General features: G+C 44.1%; 1 protein-coding gene across 2 annotated transcripts in view; it reads left to right on the top strand.

Annotated features, from left to right (window-relative positions):
- The window catches only part of RCOR1 (REST corepressor 1), an 84,998-nt gene that overhangs the window by 54,788 nt on the left and 14,632 nt on the right, over positions 1-15,578 (top strand). For both annotated transcript variants that reach the window (XM_062627979.1, XM_062627981.1), the window contains 3 exons: positions 6,131-6,183; positions 9,684-9,845; positions 12,422-12,540. In XM_062627979.1, coding sequence (XP_062483963.1) covers positions 6,131-6,183; positions 9,684-9,845; positions 12,422-12,540 — 334 coding nt within the window. The remainder of the gene's footprint in view (positions 1-6,130; positions 6,184-9,683; positions 9,846-12,421; positions 12,541-15,578) is intronic.

Here is a 15,578-nt window from a genome sequence, read left to right on the forward strand (position 1 = left end):
ATGGCTCCACTGCCACTTGGGTGAGGGGTGTTTTTCAGGTGAAACAGTTTCCCAGTCCAGTTCCCTGCGGGTCGAGGCAAATGTTTGTGCTTCTAGATGGGAAGAGGTGTCTGGTGGCTGTGGGTGCTTAACCTAGCTGTGCTGCCAAAGGAGACTTCTAGTGCAGTGGAACGCAACAGTCCTTGATATGTGGGCAAGAGACGATATACAAGTAAAATCTGAGGTACAGGGAGGTAAGTGGATGGGAGGTTGAGATACACTGTGGAGTCCTGTGACTCAAGGTACCCTACCCTGCTGCAGGGTATTTTCTCTTGCTCCTATTCAGTAAGCTTCTCCTCATAAGGTTGGCTTTCCTTTGCCTTGTAGTTGCATAGAGAATTTTCCCTCACCTGCTGCAGGTGCAGTGGAGTTGAGGCCTAAATCCTCTCATGCCTTCAGTTGCATGAAGTGATTTTTTTAAATTTTTTTTTTAACGTAGCTTTTCTATCTGTGTAACTAGCACTCTGTCCCTAGAAACAGTGTAAAAGGAGGCTGCATGCCTGCCTAGGTGGGTGCTGCATGTGGCTGTGCTCTGGTTCTCCACTCTTCTGCCTGTGACACACATAGTGTCTTTCCAAGAAGAGGGAATAGCTTTTCCAAGGTGGAAGACTCTTTTTAAATAGGAGGGTTTAATTTTCTTTTAAGTGATTTTTGCCCAGAAAAAGTGGTCAAGCCATGTTGCTTTGATCTCTCTCTGCTCCCCTTGCCTCCTGTTACAGGTATTTTAGTGAGACGCTTGTGCACACTTTTTTGCTTTTAGCAGCTTCCTCTCCCATGCTGGGACCACGAGGTGGCAGGATTGTTCCACCGATGCTGCGAGGGCGGTGGGACAGCAATGCAGCTGCTCGGTTTTCTAGCCGAGGCAAAAACTGTGCTTACTTGTTTATGTACCATCGTAATTGTGTTTTGAAATTGGGAGAATTTCACATGTATGTGTCTAATCCATGCTCCTTATTTACTTCATGCAACGTTGGTTTTTTTCTGTGCTTTGACTTTTATTTTGGTTTTCTTTTGTTTTTGTTCTCAAGGATGAGGGAGGGGAGGGGGAGATGTATAGCAACATCCAGAATTCCTCACAGGTTCCAGCACTGATCAAACCCTGTGAAGCGCATTACTGAGGCTGTGAAGAATGCTGCTTTTGTCCTCATTTCACCCCATTCTGTCAGGCTTTTGCATCACGTAATATGCAAAGTCTTCAGAGCTCCTGCAGTACCCCAGTAATAGGGGTGAACTGAGGTTGCAGCAACAGCTCTACCTCTGCATTCCTGTTGCTTTCTATAGACTTTAGCACACTTCTGCTGCAAACCTTCCTTGGGGTCGCTGAGTCCAGTAAACATGTTGCAATGCTTGTGGGGTCATAAGCAATTGGGGGGGGGGGCAGTTTTCCCAAAAGACCCACTTACAGAGATCGTTTAATCAAATGGTGATGAGGGGAGCAATTGCTTTAAGGCATTTTTCTCTTTTCAGAGTTCTCCCACCCCCTCTTGAAATTAATGTTCCTGTTTTATATGTCTCAACTCGGTGTTCTAGGATGCGGGACTGAAAATCAGCAATGCAGTTGTTTGCTCTTGTCCCTCCTCCTCTCTGTCAGCCGAGAGGGTTCCCTTTTTTTTTTTGCTTCTGGTGAGGAATTCTTGCAGGAAGATGGTTAGCAGAAGAAAAGGGTGTATGAGAAAGATTACTGGAAGCAATACCACAAAATTTAGGGGGGTTGATGACACCATTTTGGTCAGAAACTCCTCTCTAGATGGCAAGGGTGATGCATCTTTCTGTGCTTCCTCTCCCATTCCTTTCCATTTCCCTTGTCTCTTTTGGTGTGTGTGCGCTACATCTGGGGTCTCTTGGTCATCTCATAGTAGACCTCACTTCTTGTATTAGGAAGAGGTTTTTTTAGCATCTGAGCCCTCTGCACTCCTCTTTGCTGGTGATAGTGTGTTTGTGGGTCTCTGTTCCCTTTGCATCCCCACCTTTTGTGCTACTTCTGCATTCCTGAGCATGACTGGCTGTAGGAAGGGGCTCTTTGGGCTAGTGCTCACTCCATTTTGGGTGTGGGGCAGACAGAGGATCCTGCTCACCTCCATGTAGCTAAAATGCATGCAAGAGAAGAAATGTAGCCAAACAGGTGAAGAAATATCAGTTTATGATTCTCTTTCATGTCCCTTCCTCCCATCTGGTTTCTAGTAGCAACAAGAGCCTTCACAGAAGCAATGCATCTCCTATGTCACACGACTGTCTCAATTCAAGTGTTATTGATTGTCTTTTTGGCCTGCTCTGTGCAGAAGTATCTTTCCAGCATAGAGGAATGAGTTGGATGGAAGCAGAAGATGCTCCTGTCTGCCCTGTTTGGGGAAAAGTTATGCTGGTAGAAAAAGTGAATGGTGGTGTAGTTAATGCTGAGGGAAATGGTATGGGATTGCTTTGCTGCTCTTGCTTGTTCTCTTGTGGAAAGCAGCTAAGAGCTGTGCTGGCAACCTGTCTCTTCTGGTGTAAGAAGGGCTCTGCCCCAGGCTCTTCTGGCTCTGAACTCTGATGTCTAAACAGATTGCTGGGTTACATGCTGAGCGTGACTGAATGGCACTGAAATGCAGTGGAGCAGAATTTCGCATGCCCAGTATGCTGGGCTTGTGTGAAGTGCATGGGGAAGGCAGAGATGGAGGAGGGCATGCTTTTATCTGGTGTGGTATGTGAAGCATTAAGCTTATGGCAGTTCCAGGCTCTAATGGTATGGGAGACTAAAGGGATTCTGTGACTCAGCTGGTGCCATGCTCTTTCTTGCTTGCTTCATATGGAGGGGGATGGTAAAGAGAGCAGTCAGAAGGATTGCTCAAGAGACTGTCATACCTCTCTGATGGTGCAAGCATCAAAGTGAGGAAACCTGCAATTAGTCAAGAAATGACAAGCAGAATGGGCTAGATTCAGTAAGCAGGTAGGGAACAAGCCAGGAGTAGAGTACAAGAGTGTACTCCTTGTCCTTCATCTACAAATACTCTTTTAGTATATAGAAGGAGCATTGCTGTGTGGTCATGGTCGGTTTATTGCCTTACTGCCTTTTTCTTATTTTTCTTTTCTCTTTCTCCACTGTAACCATTGTGTTACCCCACCATGACAAGAAAAGCATCCTGCCTCCTTTCATGGTCTGATCAATTACAGTCTACTGTTTGGGTTTGTGGGGTATTGACTTGAGTCAAGAGAAATTTTATTGGTACTGATAATGTGGGGACCTTGCTAATGTTCTTGCTCAGATGAGAAAATGCTGTAATGATTTCTTTTTTTTGATGGGTGGGGAGGGTTGGGTGTTGGGGAACAAGGGTAAGGAAATACATTTTCATATAGCATCTGGTATAAGAAACATGCTGGAAAGGAGAACAGCTTCATCTCTTCCCTGTATATATTAAAGGATAAGATGCTGAAGTCAAATCAGGAACGGTAGATCTTTATACAGTGAAAGCAAGGTAATTAATGCAGCAGTACTTAGCATTCAGGAGCTTGATTCAGCCTTGGACTTAGGAGAATTCAACTCCTTTCCCTCCCCCTTCCTTCACCTCACTATTAGACAAAATAGATAACACTGCATGTGCAATACCTGTCTGAAGGAAGCTGAGAGCATTTAGTTGAAGTACAGGGAAATGTTGCAGTTAGGGTTCCACATCAGCCTTTGGTTTTGGTGTGGTTATAAAGTCTGGAAGCATCTGAAGTTGCTCTTCTTCCCATATCCTACTGATGTTCCCTGCCCTCTTTGGCCTTTGTGGGGGGAGGTATGGTGTGTAGGGAGAAGGTACTTCCATTCTCTGTCTCATTTCCCCCATATGGTCATTCTGCATCATGTTAATTTGTTCTTTCCTTGGAGTGTGGTTTTGCAAGTTGTATGGGGTTGGTTGTTTTTTTTTTTTTTATATGTGTGGTGGTTTTGTTTTGTTTTTTTCCATGGCAAAGCTGATTTCTGAGGTTCCTACGCTTCGGTAACCCTAGGATGTTTTATTAAGCAATGCAGTGATTTCAGCCAAAGAAGTTTCTGTTGCTATCGCAGTCACCTCCACTGTCTGTGCAGCCATTTTGCTTGCCTTGTGCAAGAACAGGTCGTTTGCAAGAAGGGGTGGTTTTTGTCCCAGTTCAGCATGGTCATTAGAAACAATTTGCTTACTTACAGGTAGATGTGTCTGTGCTGCAGGGTGCAAATGAATGGTGGTGATTACATCTTTCTCCAAAGGGCTAATAAAACTTCTATTGAATGTATCCAGAATGTGGTACACCAAGCAGGCTTGTCTGCCCCTTTGGAGTCCCAGTTATATGCAGGTGGGAGCTTGGAAGAGCAAGAACCTCATGGAGTGCCCTTGCTAAAGTGGAACTGTGCTTGTATTTAGTGCATGATTTTCTCCTGCCATGTGTGCCTGTGTGAACATTCTCATGCACTTTTGCAGGGCACTTAACACAGCACTTTTTTTGCAACACCTTTTTGTAAAAATTAACGCATACATCTCCTTTCCAAATGAAGGGCTGATATTGGTATCACATGTCATATTGTCTAGTAAGATGGGACATCTACTTCAAGTACCTAGATTTAATTTCTTTCAGCTGATAACAAGATGAAAGTAAGAGGCTGGTGTTCTCCTGTTGTGCATTTTCTGATCTGTCCTCTTTGTTTTCCCAATACCTTTTGATTTTATTGCTTAATTTGAAGGGTGAAGGAAAACTTGGGGAAAGTCCCAGCTTGAAGGAAAGGCTTTAAGAAATGCCATACTATTAGAGACCAGAGACCCCATGCTAGGGTCCATAAAGGCAGAAAACATGGGAGAAGCACGTTTGAAAGCTGAAGTTATTTGTGAGGCCCAACCCATGGGAGATGTGGCTTCCTTAGCTGCAGTGTGCACAGAATAATTTTCTTCTGAAGTTGCTTAGCCCAGGAATTTGCTTGCATCCTGCCCTGGGTATCTGCAGAGAAGGAAGCAGGAATAATATTTGAGTTTATTACTGCGTGACTTATCTTGGAAGTCATTCTTATCCCAGTGTTGGACAATTCTACCTTTGTGTATCAGTTCTGTTGTGGTAAGTGTAGCAGGGTATAGCATGTTGATGATCCTACAGACAAACAGTGCTTCCAGCATCTTCCAGTCCATTAGGTGAAGTAGGAGTCCCACCTTTTAGCTTGTACATTTAATTTTTTTCTCCAAGGGTGATGCTATTCTTTAATATCATTTAATAATGACCAAGCACAAGGGCACAGACTTCAGAACTCCACCACTGATACAGACTTTGATCCAGTCTTCTCAAATGTGTGGTGTTGGATATAATACAATCTCAGTCACTCATACTGAAAGAGACATTTGGGGTTTAGTCCCATCTATACAAAGTATAACTCCTCAGGGCATCTTCACGTTGCAAAGGTTAAAAGCTCATGAGGGCCTAATAATACTTAGAAGTGGGGTTTAGTCCAAGATGAAAACTGCTGAAGCATAAGGGCTGAAAAATTCATCAAGATATCTGCAGTGGTTGTGCAACACTAGGAGTCTGGCAGTACTGGAAGGTATGGATTGTGTCTGGGGATTTTTGTTCTTAAGAAAAAGCAACTGTTTTGGGGATTTAAACCCTCCCCTCCTCCCCCCCCCCAGCAACAAAACCCAAGCAACAACAAAAAGTGAAACAATAAAACCCAACCAGCCAACCACCCCTGCCCCCCAAAATACCAAAACAACAAAAAGTGGTTGAGACAGTCATGTCTATAGTTTTGAAATACTATATTCTGTGTTTCAGCAGTATTGGAACTGTATTGGATATCATGCATCACATAGGCTTGTTAAGGAAAAAATGTAGTAGTTTGACTGGTTTGTTGGTTTGTTGCTTTTGTGTTTTTTTTTTTGTTTTGTTTTGTTTTGTTTTTGTTTGTTTGTTTTTGTGTTTTTTTTTGTTTGTTTGGTGTTTTTTTTTCCTTCTTTTCCTGAATTGTTGAAAACAGCAGCTATTCCTGAGTTATCTGTGGAGAATGCAGTGACTGTGGCTGGAGTCAGAGCTACAGAACTGGGTTTTAGACTAGAAGGGGGAAGAGGAGAGGAGATTATTATATGAAATATTCTTACCCCTTCTTTTTGTTTTTCAGTGGATGAATATATTGCCATTGCTAAAGAGAAGCATGGATACAATATGGAACAGGTAACAACTTTTTGAATACTTACTTTATTTTAAAATGTTTTTCAGCAGGTATTAAAACATGACTTACACTGACTGCCTAGCACTGCTTCTTCCCTTCTGTACTGTGTTTCCTCCCCTCTTGCTTCTCCCAAAACCGACAGTTCCTAAAAGTAAATGGTGCTCTGGGGAATATGGATTTCACCCCTGGTTTTACATCCAGACTCAGAAGAAAACCAAAACCATTGTAATTTGTAACAGAATTTGGCCATGGGTGTTATCCTTCCTATGGCGGCTACTTCTTGAACACTTTCAGAACCCCTTTTCTGTGTGGAGTTTCTTTATGCGCTAATACTTCCCTGGAAAGGGAAGGTGGGGAATCTGAGTGAGTTACTGTATTGGCAAATTACGTACTTTCTCTACAAAGGGATTCTAAGAAAATGAGAGTTTATGAAATTTTTCAGGCAAAGGCCATGAGCACAGAAGTACATGATTTGGATGGAAAAGGGTTTCTATTTAAATGACTGCTATAATCTTTGAGTCAGACTTCCAGTGGTTGATTCTCATGCTCAAAAAGACTTCTTGTGGAACAGGAACATTGAAGTTGAGAAAGCCACCAAATTTTTCAGCAAAGCCAGGAATGATGAGACTTGGTAATTATAGTTTCTAAGAGCAGAAAACAGCAATAAAAGGAACATGAAGGCACCAAAAGGCTGTGAACTTAAATGAAAATAAGATAGCTTATTTCAGTTGAGATAGGTATATCCTAGTATTGGGTATTGTGGATAATATTTGCCAAAAGAGATGGTCTTAGGCAACCACAGAATATTTTTGTTTTTAGAACTTCAGTTTGGCTAATGGAGATTTGCATTAATTTTAATGTTGGAATTGCAGGCCTCCCACTTATTCTTTGGAGTCTTTCTCCCTGTTTTTCTCCTTCTGTGTATAGAAGTAGGAGTTATGGGACTCGCCACACCAGGATGTGAAGTGACTGATCAATTTATAAAAATGTCCCTCCTAAAAATTTTCTCATTCCTTCCCTAGCAGTCTCTCATAACACTCTGGAGTTAAACGTGTTTCCCAGGCCCTTTGGGATTTCCTAGACAGCTATGCTAGGCACTTCCAGGATATAAGTGGAGAGGATCTAGCTTGTATCACTCTGGAAGCCATGTGTTCATTTTGTATTTTAAGGACAAGTGTCAAGGCTTTCCAGTCAGGATGATTTGTTGTATCACCAAGGGGCACTCTCTTTAGCAGGTATTATCAGAGTTGCTGTTGGCAGGGTAGTTATGGACAAGCTGATATGGCCTCCCTGGAAGCCAGTCAGAGCTCACTTTAGAGTTTGGCCACTGCCTCTGGGCTTTGCTGGCCAAGACAGCCCTTTCCCACACATGCATCCCCCTGACAGCTGGTCTCTTTGGACCTCTGTGCAGGTGGCTCGGCTGACAGTCATCACACAGAGGTTCCCATTCTTCTCTGTGTGGCCCTGCCCAAGACCTGCCTTTGCAGATGAAGATGTGCCAGTTTGTTGCGGGATATGGTGAACTGCCTGGCAGGGTGACTGGGGCATGTGCTGGTGCTCCCCTGCCCAGTGCCTTTCCATCCATCTGGCTGATCAGTGCCATGTGCAGCTCCCATATCTCTGTTCTTTCTCTCCCCTTGCCTTATGCCAAAGTGCATGGTTGTTGGCTCTGCTGCTGTTGGGTGATGGCTGGAGGCTCAGGATTGTGCTGGTGGGAGTCCCTGCACCCTCACAAGCTCCAGGGCAGGCAAAGAGCAGCCTTTGGCAGGCAAGTGAGCTTCTACAGGGTAAGCCCACTTCAGCTGGTGTTGTAAATGGCGGTAGGTGGTTGTGCTGAGCCATAGCAGCCACAGGCTTTTGGGAGTACTACAGCAAGTCTGGCCTTAAGCTGTGCCCTCCTGCCGGCGTGTCAGGCACTTTGGGACAAAGGAGGCTGGAAAAGCTGTGTACTCACCCGAGTGCTATCCTCTGGGATAGCATAGGATGGAAGAGGAATGCTGCTTTCTTGTTAAACCTATGAGGAAAACCTTTTTGTTTACCTTTTGCTTTGTGTGAGCAGCTGTCCTCTCAGCCATGGCTAGCAGCTTACCAGAATTTAATGCTACCCTGTCCTCCTGAAATGTCTATCTCCTTGTTTTCCCCTTGCTTTCTCGCAGTGATATTTGATACAGATCTGAAGCTGAAGGAATGGCAGGGGAGAGAACTCAATTCTTTGTAACTGCAAAACAGGGCTTTTATGTTGGCTCCATGCTTGCCAGAGTGGATGGGGGTTGGTGGCTGTGTGGCCCCTGTGACATCTCCACAGTGGGTGACTGTGCAGCCAAGACTACTTCTTGTTCTGCATGGTGGCAAAAGGGGGTAGAGGATGCCTGGACAGCACTGAGAGGCCAGTAGGGTCAGGACAAGACCTTGGATAACACTAATATTTATGCTGTCTGCTGAATCTCAGGGGATCAAGATCCCATAAAGAAACTGCTTTTTGCATAGCGAAGTGTAATGGGGAAACCCCAAACTTGGAGGGATTTTGTAGCTCTGAGCAGCCAGGGTGAAACTAATAGATGAGGGTAACTGTAGCAGCGAAACCTGAGCTGAGTCTGCATATGCTGAGCAGCTTACTCTGATGTTTTACTCAGCATATTAGGGATTGTTTTCACTTTACTGCCATTGCAAAAGGGCTGGTTTCTAGCTCTGCAGAGTCAGGCCTTCCCAAAATGACTTGTGGTGGTCGCTGGCATGCCAGATGTAGTGATGCGTCATAACGCTAAGTGGCTGCATGCGAGAGGAGTGGCTGTGAGCTAGGGTCTTGGAAATGGCAGGAGGATGACGATTTGCAGGTTGTGAAGCACACTGCGTGCACTTTGTCATTGGAACTGAGAACCAGAGACTGTGATAGTGAAATGAGGCATCTCTCAAGGGAGCAAGTGAGCAGCCCCCAAAATGAGATTTGTTCCTTCTTCAGGCCAGGGACATCTTAGCAGCAAGTCAAGGTTGTGCATGCTCTCTGCCTTTCCTTCTTCCAGTTCCTCCCTCATTGTCTCCTCCTTTTCTTCCTTCCCCTCAGAAAGAGACTGCTGAACAACTGTAAAACTCCCATCAACTAAACTGACTTCCTAATTGCACAGGAAATGGAGTTTAGCACTGGCAAGAAGCTTCATTTAGTCTAGCCTGTTTCTTAGGTAGTCTCACGAAGTCTGCTTAATGTGCATACCAGGATCAGTAAAGTTGGAGTAATTTCTTCAATTTTCTTCTCCCCCTTTTCTGTTGCTACTCTCATATTACATTGCTACCTGTGTGGTTTGGAAAAACTTCAAGTTGGTCTTCACAGTCCTAGCGGGGTGGAGGTCAAACTCCAGGTTTCTTGCACATGAAAAAGTGTCTGATATAGCTGAGCATTAAAATAGTTTAACATGCCACCTTAGGAAAATGCTGTAGCTCTCCCTTTGCATGCATATAATAATGTTCCTTGTGATTACAGTTGTCCTCTTGGTGGCTTTATTTCTAGGCCCTCGGGATGCTGTTTTGGCACAAGCACAACATCGAGAAGTCTTTGGCAGATCTGCCAAACTTCACTCCATTTCCAGATGAGTGGACAGTGGAAGACAAGGTCTTGTTTGAACAGGCCTTTAGTTTCCATGGGAAAACCTTTCACAGAATCCAGCAGATGGTAAGTGGAGTCACAGGAATGGAAAAGGCGGTCTGACTGTTGTCTTCAGTGCGGACTGTACTGACCTCCTGTCAGGGCAGAACAAGACAAAGGGGATGTTAAAGGGAAAGCATTACCATTAATAGAAGCAACCAACCTTGTCTGCAGAGTCTCTGTGGAAGTGTTTTCCTGAAGTGCTTTTCTGGCTCAGGATAAACTTTGACTGTGCAATGTTTTTTGGTGGGAAATGACAGTTTTCAGTCTCCTGCATGCTATGAGTGTTTGTCTCAGCTGGAGTTCAGGCATGGTGTGTACGTATGTGCCCACCCACACACAAAGATCATCTGTGTGCCAAGTTGATTTCCTTTCTTACAGCATGCTTTTTAGGAATTCATTTTATTTGACAGTGAGGTCTGTGTTTAATATGATTTGGAACTGTCCGTGGATGTTGTGGTAGAGGTTTATTGGAAGCATTCAGTCCTTTGCTTTTGGTTAGCAGTGATTATTTTTAAACTGTGATTGAAAACTTCAAGGGTAGGTTTCTGTCTGAAAGGGGTATGTGCAATTTTCTTTTGAAAGATGGACAGGATGGGTTGAAAAATTATTCTGATTAATTATATATCGAGTGTTTCTTCAAGTAGTTCATCACCTGTGTGGGAACCAGACTTTGTTCTTTACTCTCCTTCAGTAAAGTGCCTCTTGAGTGTTCCAGCAGGACCCAGTTATGTTGGTTGTGACCCTTTGAAGTGAGCCTAGCCTGCTGCAGTCTGTTCAGCCTCTTTAAAGCACACGTGAGGGTCTGTGTTGCTGATGCCACTGAAAAGTGAAAGATGACTTGCCTCCAAGTAAGAAGGAAAACTACCAGGTCCCTTTTCAAAAGGGCGGCAGGAAGGGGCTCTTCTCGTGTCCTCCTTGAATATTCCTTCACTGGTGTTCATTTCCAAATGTTCTTGAGTCATAGGGTCTCCCACTCCCTTGGGTCAGATGACAGGGCTTGTGCATATTATAGACAGCTAACACAGTCTGGAGAGTTCTGTACTCCTGAAGGGTGAAGCTGTTTCCTTTATTCCTTTGTTCTTATATAGCAGGGGGAAGAGGGGGAAAAGGGAAGAAAGGGGAATGTCCTGGGAAAACCAAGAAGATAAAGCCTGGCCTATTGCTTGGTGAAATGCCAAAGCAGGAAATTCTCAATTTGTTTTATGTGCAGAAGCACGACTCTGTCCCTGAGTGAAGTGCATTCCTATACAGGGAGGCCAAGCTCATGCACTGTTCCCTAGGTAAAGATATTTTTTTACTGTTGCTCCCAGAAAAGCCATCCTGCATGAAAGGAATTAAATGGCATGAAGCTTTGTGTTTAGCTGGGGACAGGAATCAATGGCTTGGGAGCATGTTAGTAGTTAGTTTATATATGCTGCCCCATTAGCACTAGTGCAGCTTAGAACTAAGGGGAGAAGTCATTGGAGCCAGAGAGTAAGAATTGGGTTATGTTATTTACCGGAGCTGGTTCTGATATTTTGGCACTCTTAGCATGTGTTTGTAGCCAAGTGGATGTTTGTCATGAGCAGCCTTGTCCCCAAGTTTGTTTTGTGGAACTCTTTAATTCCAGCATACCAGCCTGCTACATGGCTATTGGCAGCATAATATTGACATAGCACCTATGTTTTGCTACTGTAGATGGGTGTATGCCACTGTACAGCTGTGGGCCAGGATGGTAGTTCTGGTGGGATCTGCTTTTAGGACCAGAAGTCAATCTGCAGTCTGAGAACCAGGCTTATCTCAAGTGAAGACTTAAACTGCAGTTTTATCTGAATGAGAGTTCTGGCTCTTGCTCACAGTTTTGTTTACCTCCCCACCCATCCTGCCCTCCAAGCTGAATCAGGCAGCATGTTTTATTCAGCAAGAAAGGCTGGACTTCTAGAAAGTAAAAGTCCTGTATAAGTACATTCATGCAGAGTACCTCAGGAGAGAATTAGTCTTAATGCAGTTTCATGCTTTTTGGAGGCAGGTGTTTCATAGCTACGAGGAAATTACATTACTGTGAGAGGACAAAACAAAAAAGAGGGAGACTCGTGTTTTTCTGTATCTTCAGTTCACCATACAGTAAAGTTTCACCTTTTGAAAACGTCTTTTGTTGAGACCTGTGAATAGACTTCATCATTTGAATTGTGTGAATAAGTCTTTTTAAACCAAACATCAAAGATATGCTTGGGGTATAGCCTGCAATTCAGCAGTTCCTGTGGTTGCTTACACATGCCTTTGTTGGCTTTTAAAACTGTTATCTCAGTTTCAAGGCCCCGTTTTGGATTTGCTTTTGATACTTTCCTTTATTCTGAAGGGAACCCAGCTACCTGGCTGGTGAGTGGAGGCTTGCTGAGATGCTCTTTAGAGATTTTGATGTTCTAAATAGTAGCACTAACCTAGAACACTCTCCCATAGATCCTTTTTGAAAGGCTGCAGACCTGCCTTGCCTTGAGCCTTTAAGAGACCCCAAAGTAGAGGGATCAGATGTTGCTTGACAAAACCAGACCCGATTGTATATGACCTCCTGGGGATGCTTTACATATAAGCATATAAAAGGATACATGTTTAATTTACAGCTTCCTGACAAATCAATAGCCAGCCTGGTGAAATTTTACTACTCCTGGAAGAAGACAAGGACTAAAACTAGCGTGATGGACCGTCATGCTCGTAAACAAAAAAGGGAACGTGAGGAAAGGTAGGTTTGCAAGCAGAAAGGCTGTGTATTGACGCACGCTGATTTCTTTAGACTATCTCAGAGGTCTGTAAGAAACTAGATGTAGGATTTTCCCCAAAATGTTTCCTCATACCACACCTTCTTTCCCCCCCCGCCTCTTCCCTGCTATGCATCTTTTTGCTTTGTTTAAAGCCAAAAGATATCTGTCAGCAAATAGGTGCACTCCCTTTTCAACACTGTGCAATTTCCGAGTGTCCTCTAGTGCAGTGGTCAGTGTCTCATCACTCCAGAGGCTTTTTCTCTAATACTGCTTGAGTGTGGAGAAAATGAAATTGAAACTATGTACAAGCTGATTGGCACTGTTGTCAGCAGAGCCAGAAAAGCTGATAAGCAGGACACTAAAAGGAAGTAATGAAACAGCTAGAAATCTGCCTTTGTTTCCTCCATGTGATGCTTAGTAGAGTGAGAACGTGCACCTCATGGGGAACAGGTTCTAGTGCAGCACCTGTCAGCCTGTACATATGTACACACAGGCCTTTCCCCCACCTTTCACTTAGAAAACCTTTAGGCTGTCAGGCTAAGTGTTACTTCCTGGGAAAGGTGAAGTTAAGATGGTGGTTTTTAGTGACTGAGAAGAGGGTAGCACAGGAGAATTTAGGGTGATTTCTGGCAGAGGTGTCCTAAGGACTGCTGGGTGCATTAGGATTTTGGGTGAAGGGTGGTGGTGTTCACGCTGCTAGCCACTGAGCTTAAGCAGATGAGCTTGGCTCCTGCTTGTGCAGTTTTGTCTGCAAGTTCGTCTTCCTATATACCTATGAAAGCCCTTGGAGGTATGTCAGCCAGTGGCATTGTGTGTATTGCTAGAAGTATCTGTACAGTTAGAGCTGCCGCTTGGTGACTTCTCCTAGTTCTGGAGCTGACAGAACCTCAGAAATGCAGTGGCCTTACGTATGTGGTGGTGGTGGTAGTGGTGAGCTCCACCTCTGAATAGCACCAGCTCTATCTGCTTTATGCAGGTGCCTTCTCAACTTGCTCTAAAATGCAGTTCATGTCTTTGCAGACCAAAGTTGAGGTGTGCCTGGCTTTGGAAATTTCCTAATATAATTGGGCAAAATTCTGTGAAAGCTTTTCCCAGGGAGCTGTTTACTGGTTCCAGTGTGTATGAGTTGAGTCCTGTTTGGGAAGGGGAAACAAACATTTCCAGGGATGAGCTGTACTGTACCAGTGACTCACTCAACCTCTCTCATCTCTCCATGAGATCAACAATACTTGCTTAACAGGCAGGGCCAGGGACAATACTACCAGCAAACTTGTCCAGTATTTGGCTGGCTTTCTCTGACCTGGGTCTCTTTTCCCCTTCTCTTGTTTTCCCTTCTCTGCAAAGGCTGACTTGATGGTTTTTGGTTTTCATGTTTTGGTTTGGTTTTTTTCTTCTCCCCATTCTGCTTTTTAAAATGTTCCCACTAATTTAAGAAGGGGGAAGTATCTTTTATAAGGAATGTTTGTCTCATACTGTCTAGTTTAGGATCTTTTAATCCTACCTCTATTTTTGTTTTGTGCTTATAAATGAAGTTACTGCAATTTGGAAATACACCTCTTTGATACCAATGCCTGTTCGCTGGGAAAAGCAGCACCTCAGACCATCTGGTGATTGGAAAAGAACTGTATAGGCTGCCATGTGCTGTAATCTTGTAACCTTTCAGGAAGGCAGCTGGATTGGAGATGTGTAATTTGATTTACATCTGCAGCAAGCTAAGCACCAGGCCATCAGCTTGGTTTGATTTTCCCATCTTCCCCTCCATCATGTAAAATAGTCAAAGCCCTAGACCCCTAAATATTTGTCAGTGCAGCCATGCAGGGGGTGGAAGCAAAGCTGTGTGAGAAGCTCGGGGTTGCTAGATTTTGAGGTTGCATTGTGCCATTGGGTGTTGGCAAAACTTCAGAAATGTTCTTCAGTTAATAACAATGTCTAAAACTGCAGAAAAGGGGGGGGGGGTGATCTAGCTCATGTCTAGGGAACTTGCTGGAACAGAGCACAGTAAAGCCATGGGGGTTTCGGACTTTGCAGGAAGGCTGAAATCTCAACCAAGGTGAGAACACAAGGAAGCACTTTTGAAGATGGGGTTAAGAGAAGAGGCAGTCTGAAGTATCTCACTCAGATACTGCTCTATCTCTTTGGTGGCTAGGCAGGGAAATTCCCCAACCCCTCACATTGTCACTAAAATAGCTCCCAGTGCATTTGGGACCAGGTTTTCAGTAGCTGTACTTAGTTGTGTGTGAGGGACTTTGTGTATGTAGCTCTGGGAGGGAGTGCTTGTGATTGCACAAGCTAAGTATTCTTGTGGATGAGCTGGTGAGCCAGGCAGTTTCGAAGAGCTTGCATGTGTTGCACAAGTGACTGCTCTTGTGGGGATGAATACCAGCTTAAGCCACCTGGCAGTACATTCTTCCTTAAGTTGCACAGGATGTCGCTGCAGCAAGGAGGCAGCAGCCGTGCTCACCTAGCACCTGGTATGCCTTCTGTCCCTGCTCCAGTGTGAGCACACCCTTGCTGGCTGCAGCACCCCAGCACAACTTCTGCTGTGGTTTTCCTGCACAGCCCTGTCTTTCATGGTGATGTTACATACCTGCACTAGCTTAAGTTCCTTGTCCCAGGCTGGAAAGTTTGGCATGACAAAATAGGTTTATTTTTTGATTAATAAAAAAATACCCAAACAATAAACCACTTTGATTACATCAGCTTATTTCTTCTGTTTGGGGGCATCATCCCAAATGGTGCAATTAACTTTAGTTGTGTACAGTACAAAAATTCTAAATTGTGAAAATAGATACGATTTAATGTCTGATTGAAATTCCGATGAAGCCAAACTGGCCAGGTGTGCCAAGATCTCTTTCAATAAGGCCCAAGTTTTGTGCTTGCTCCTATTCTGTAACTGATAACCTCTTTTTCTTTTCTGGGGAGAATGAAATGTGAGGCTGTCACTGGGGGGGATGATAAAACAACAACATTTCTTTGTGCTTGTTCTTGAGGGAGTTCAAACCACCACCATTTCATTATG

The sequence above is a fragment of the Pezoporus occidentalis genome, unplaced genomic scaffold (genome assembly GCF_034315485.1).
Source record: "Pezoporus occidentalis ecotype Australia unplaced genomic scaffold, CSIRO_AGI_Poc_V1 ctg31, whole genome shotgun sequence".
Taxonomy (NCBI): Eukaryota; Metazoa; Chordata; class Aves; order Psittaciformes; family Psittacidae; genus Pezoporus; species Pezoporus occidentalis.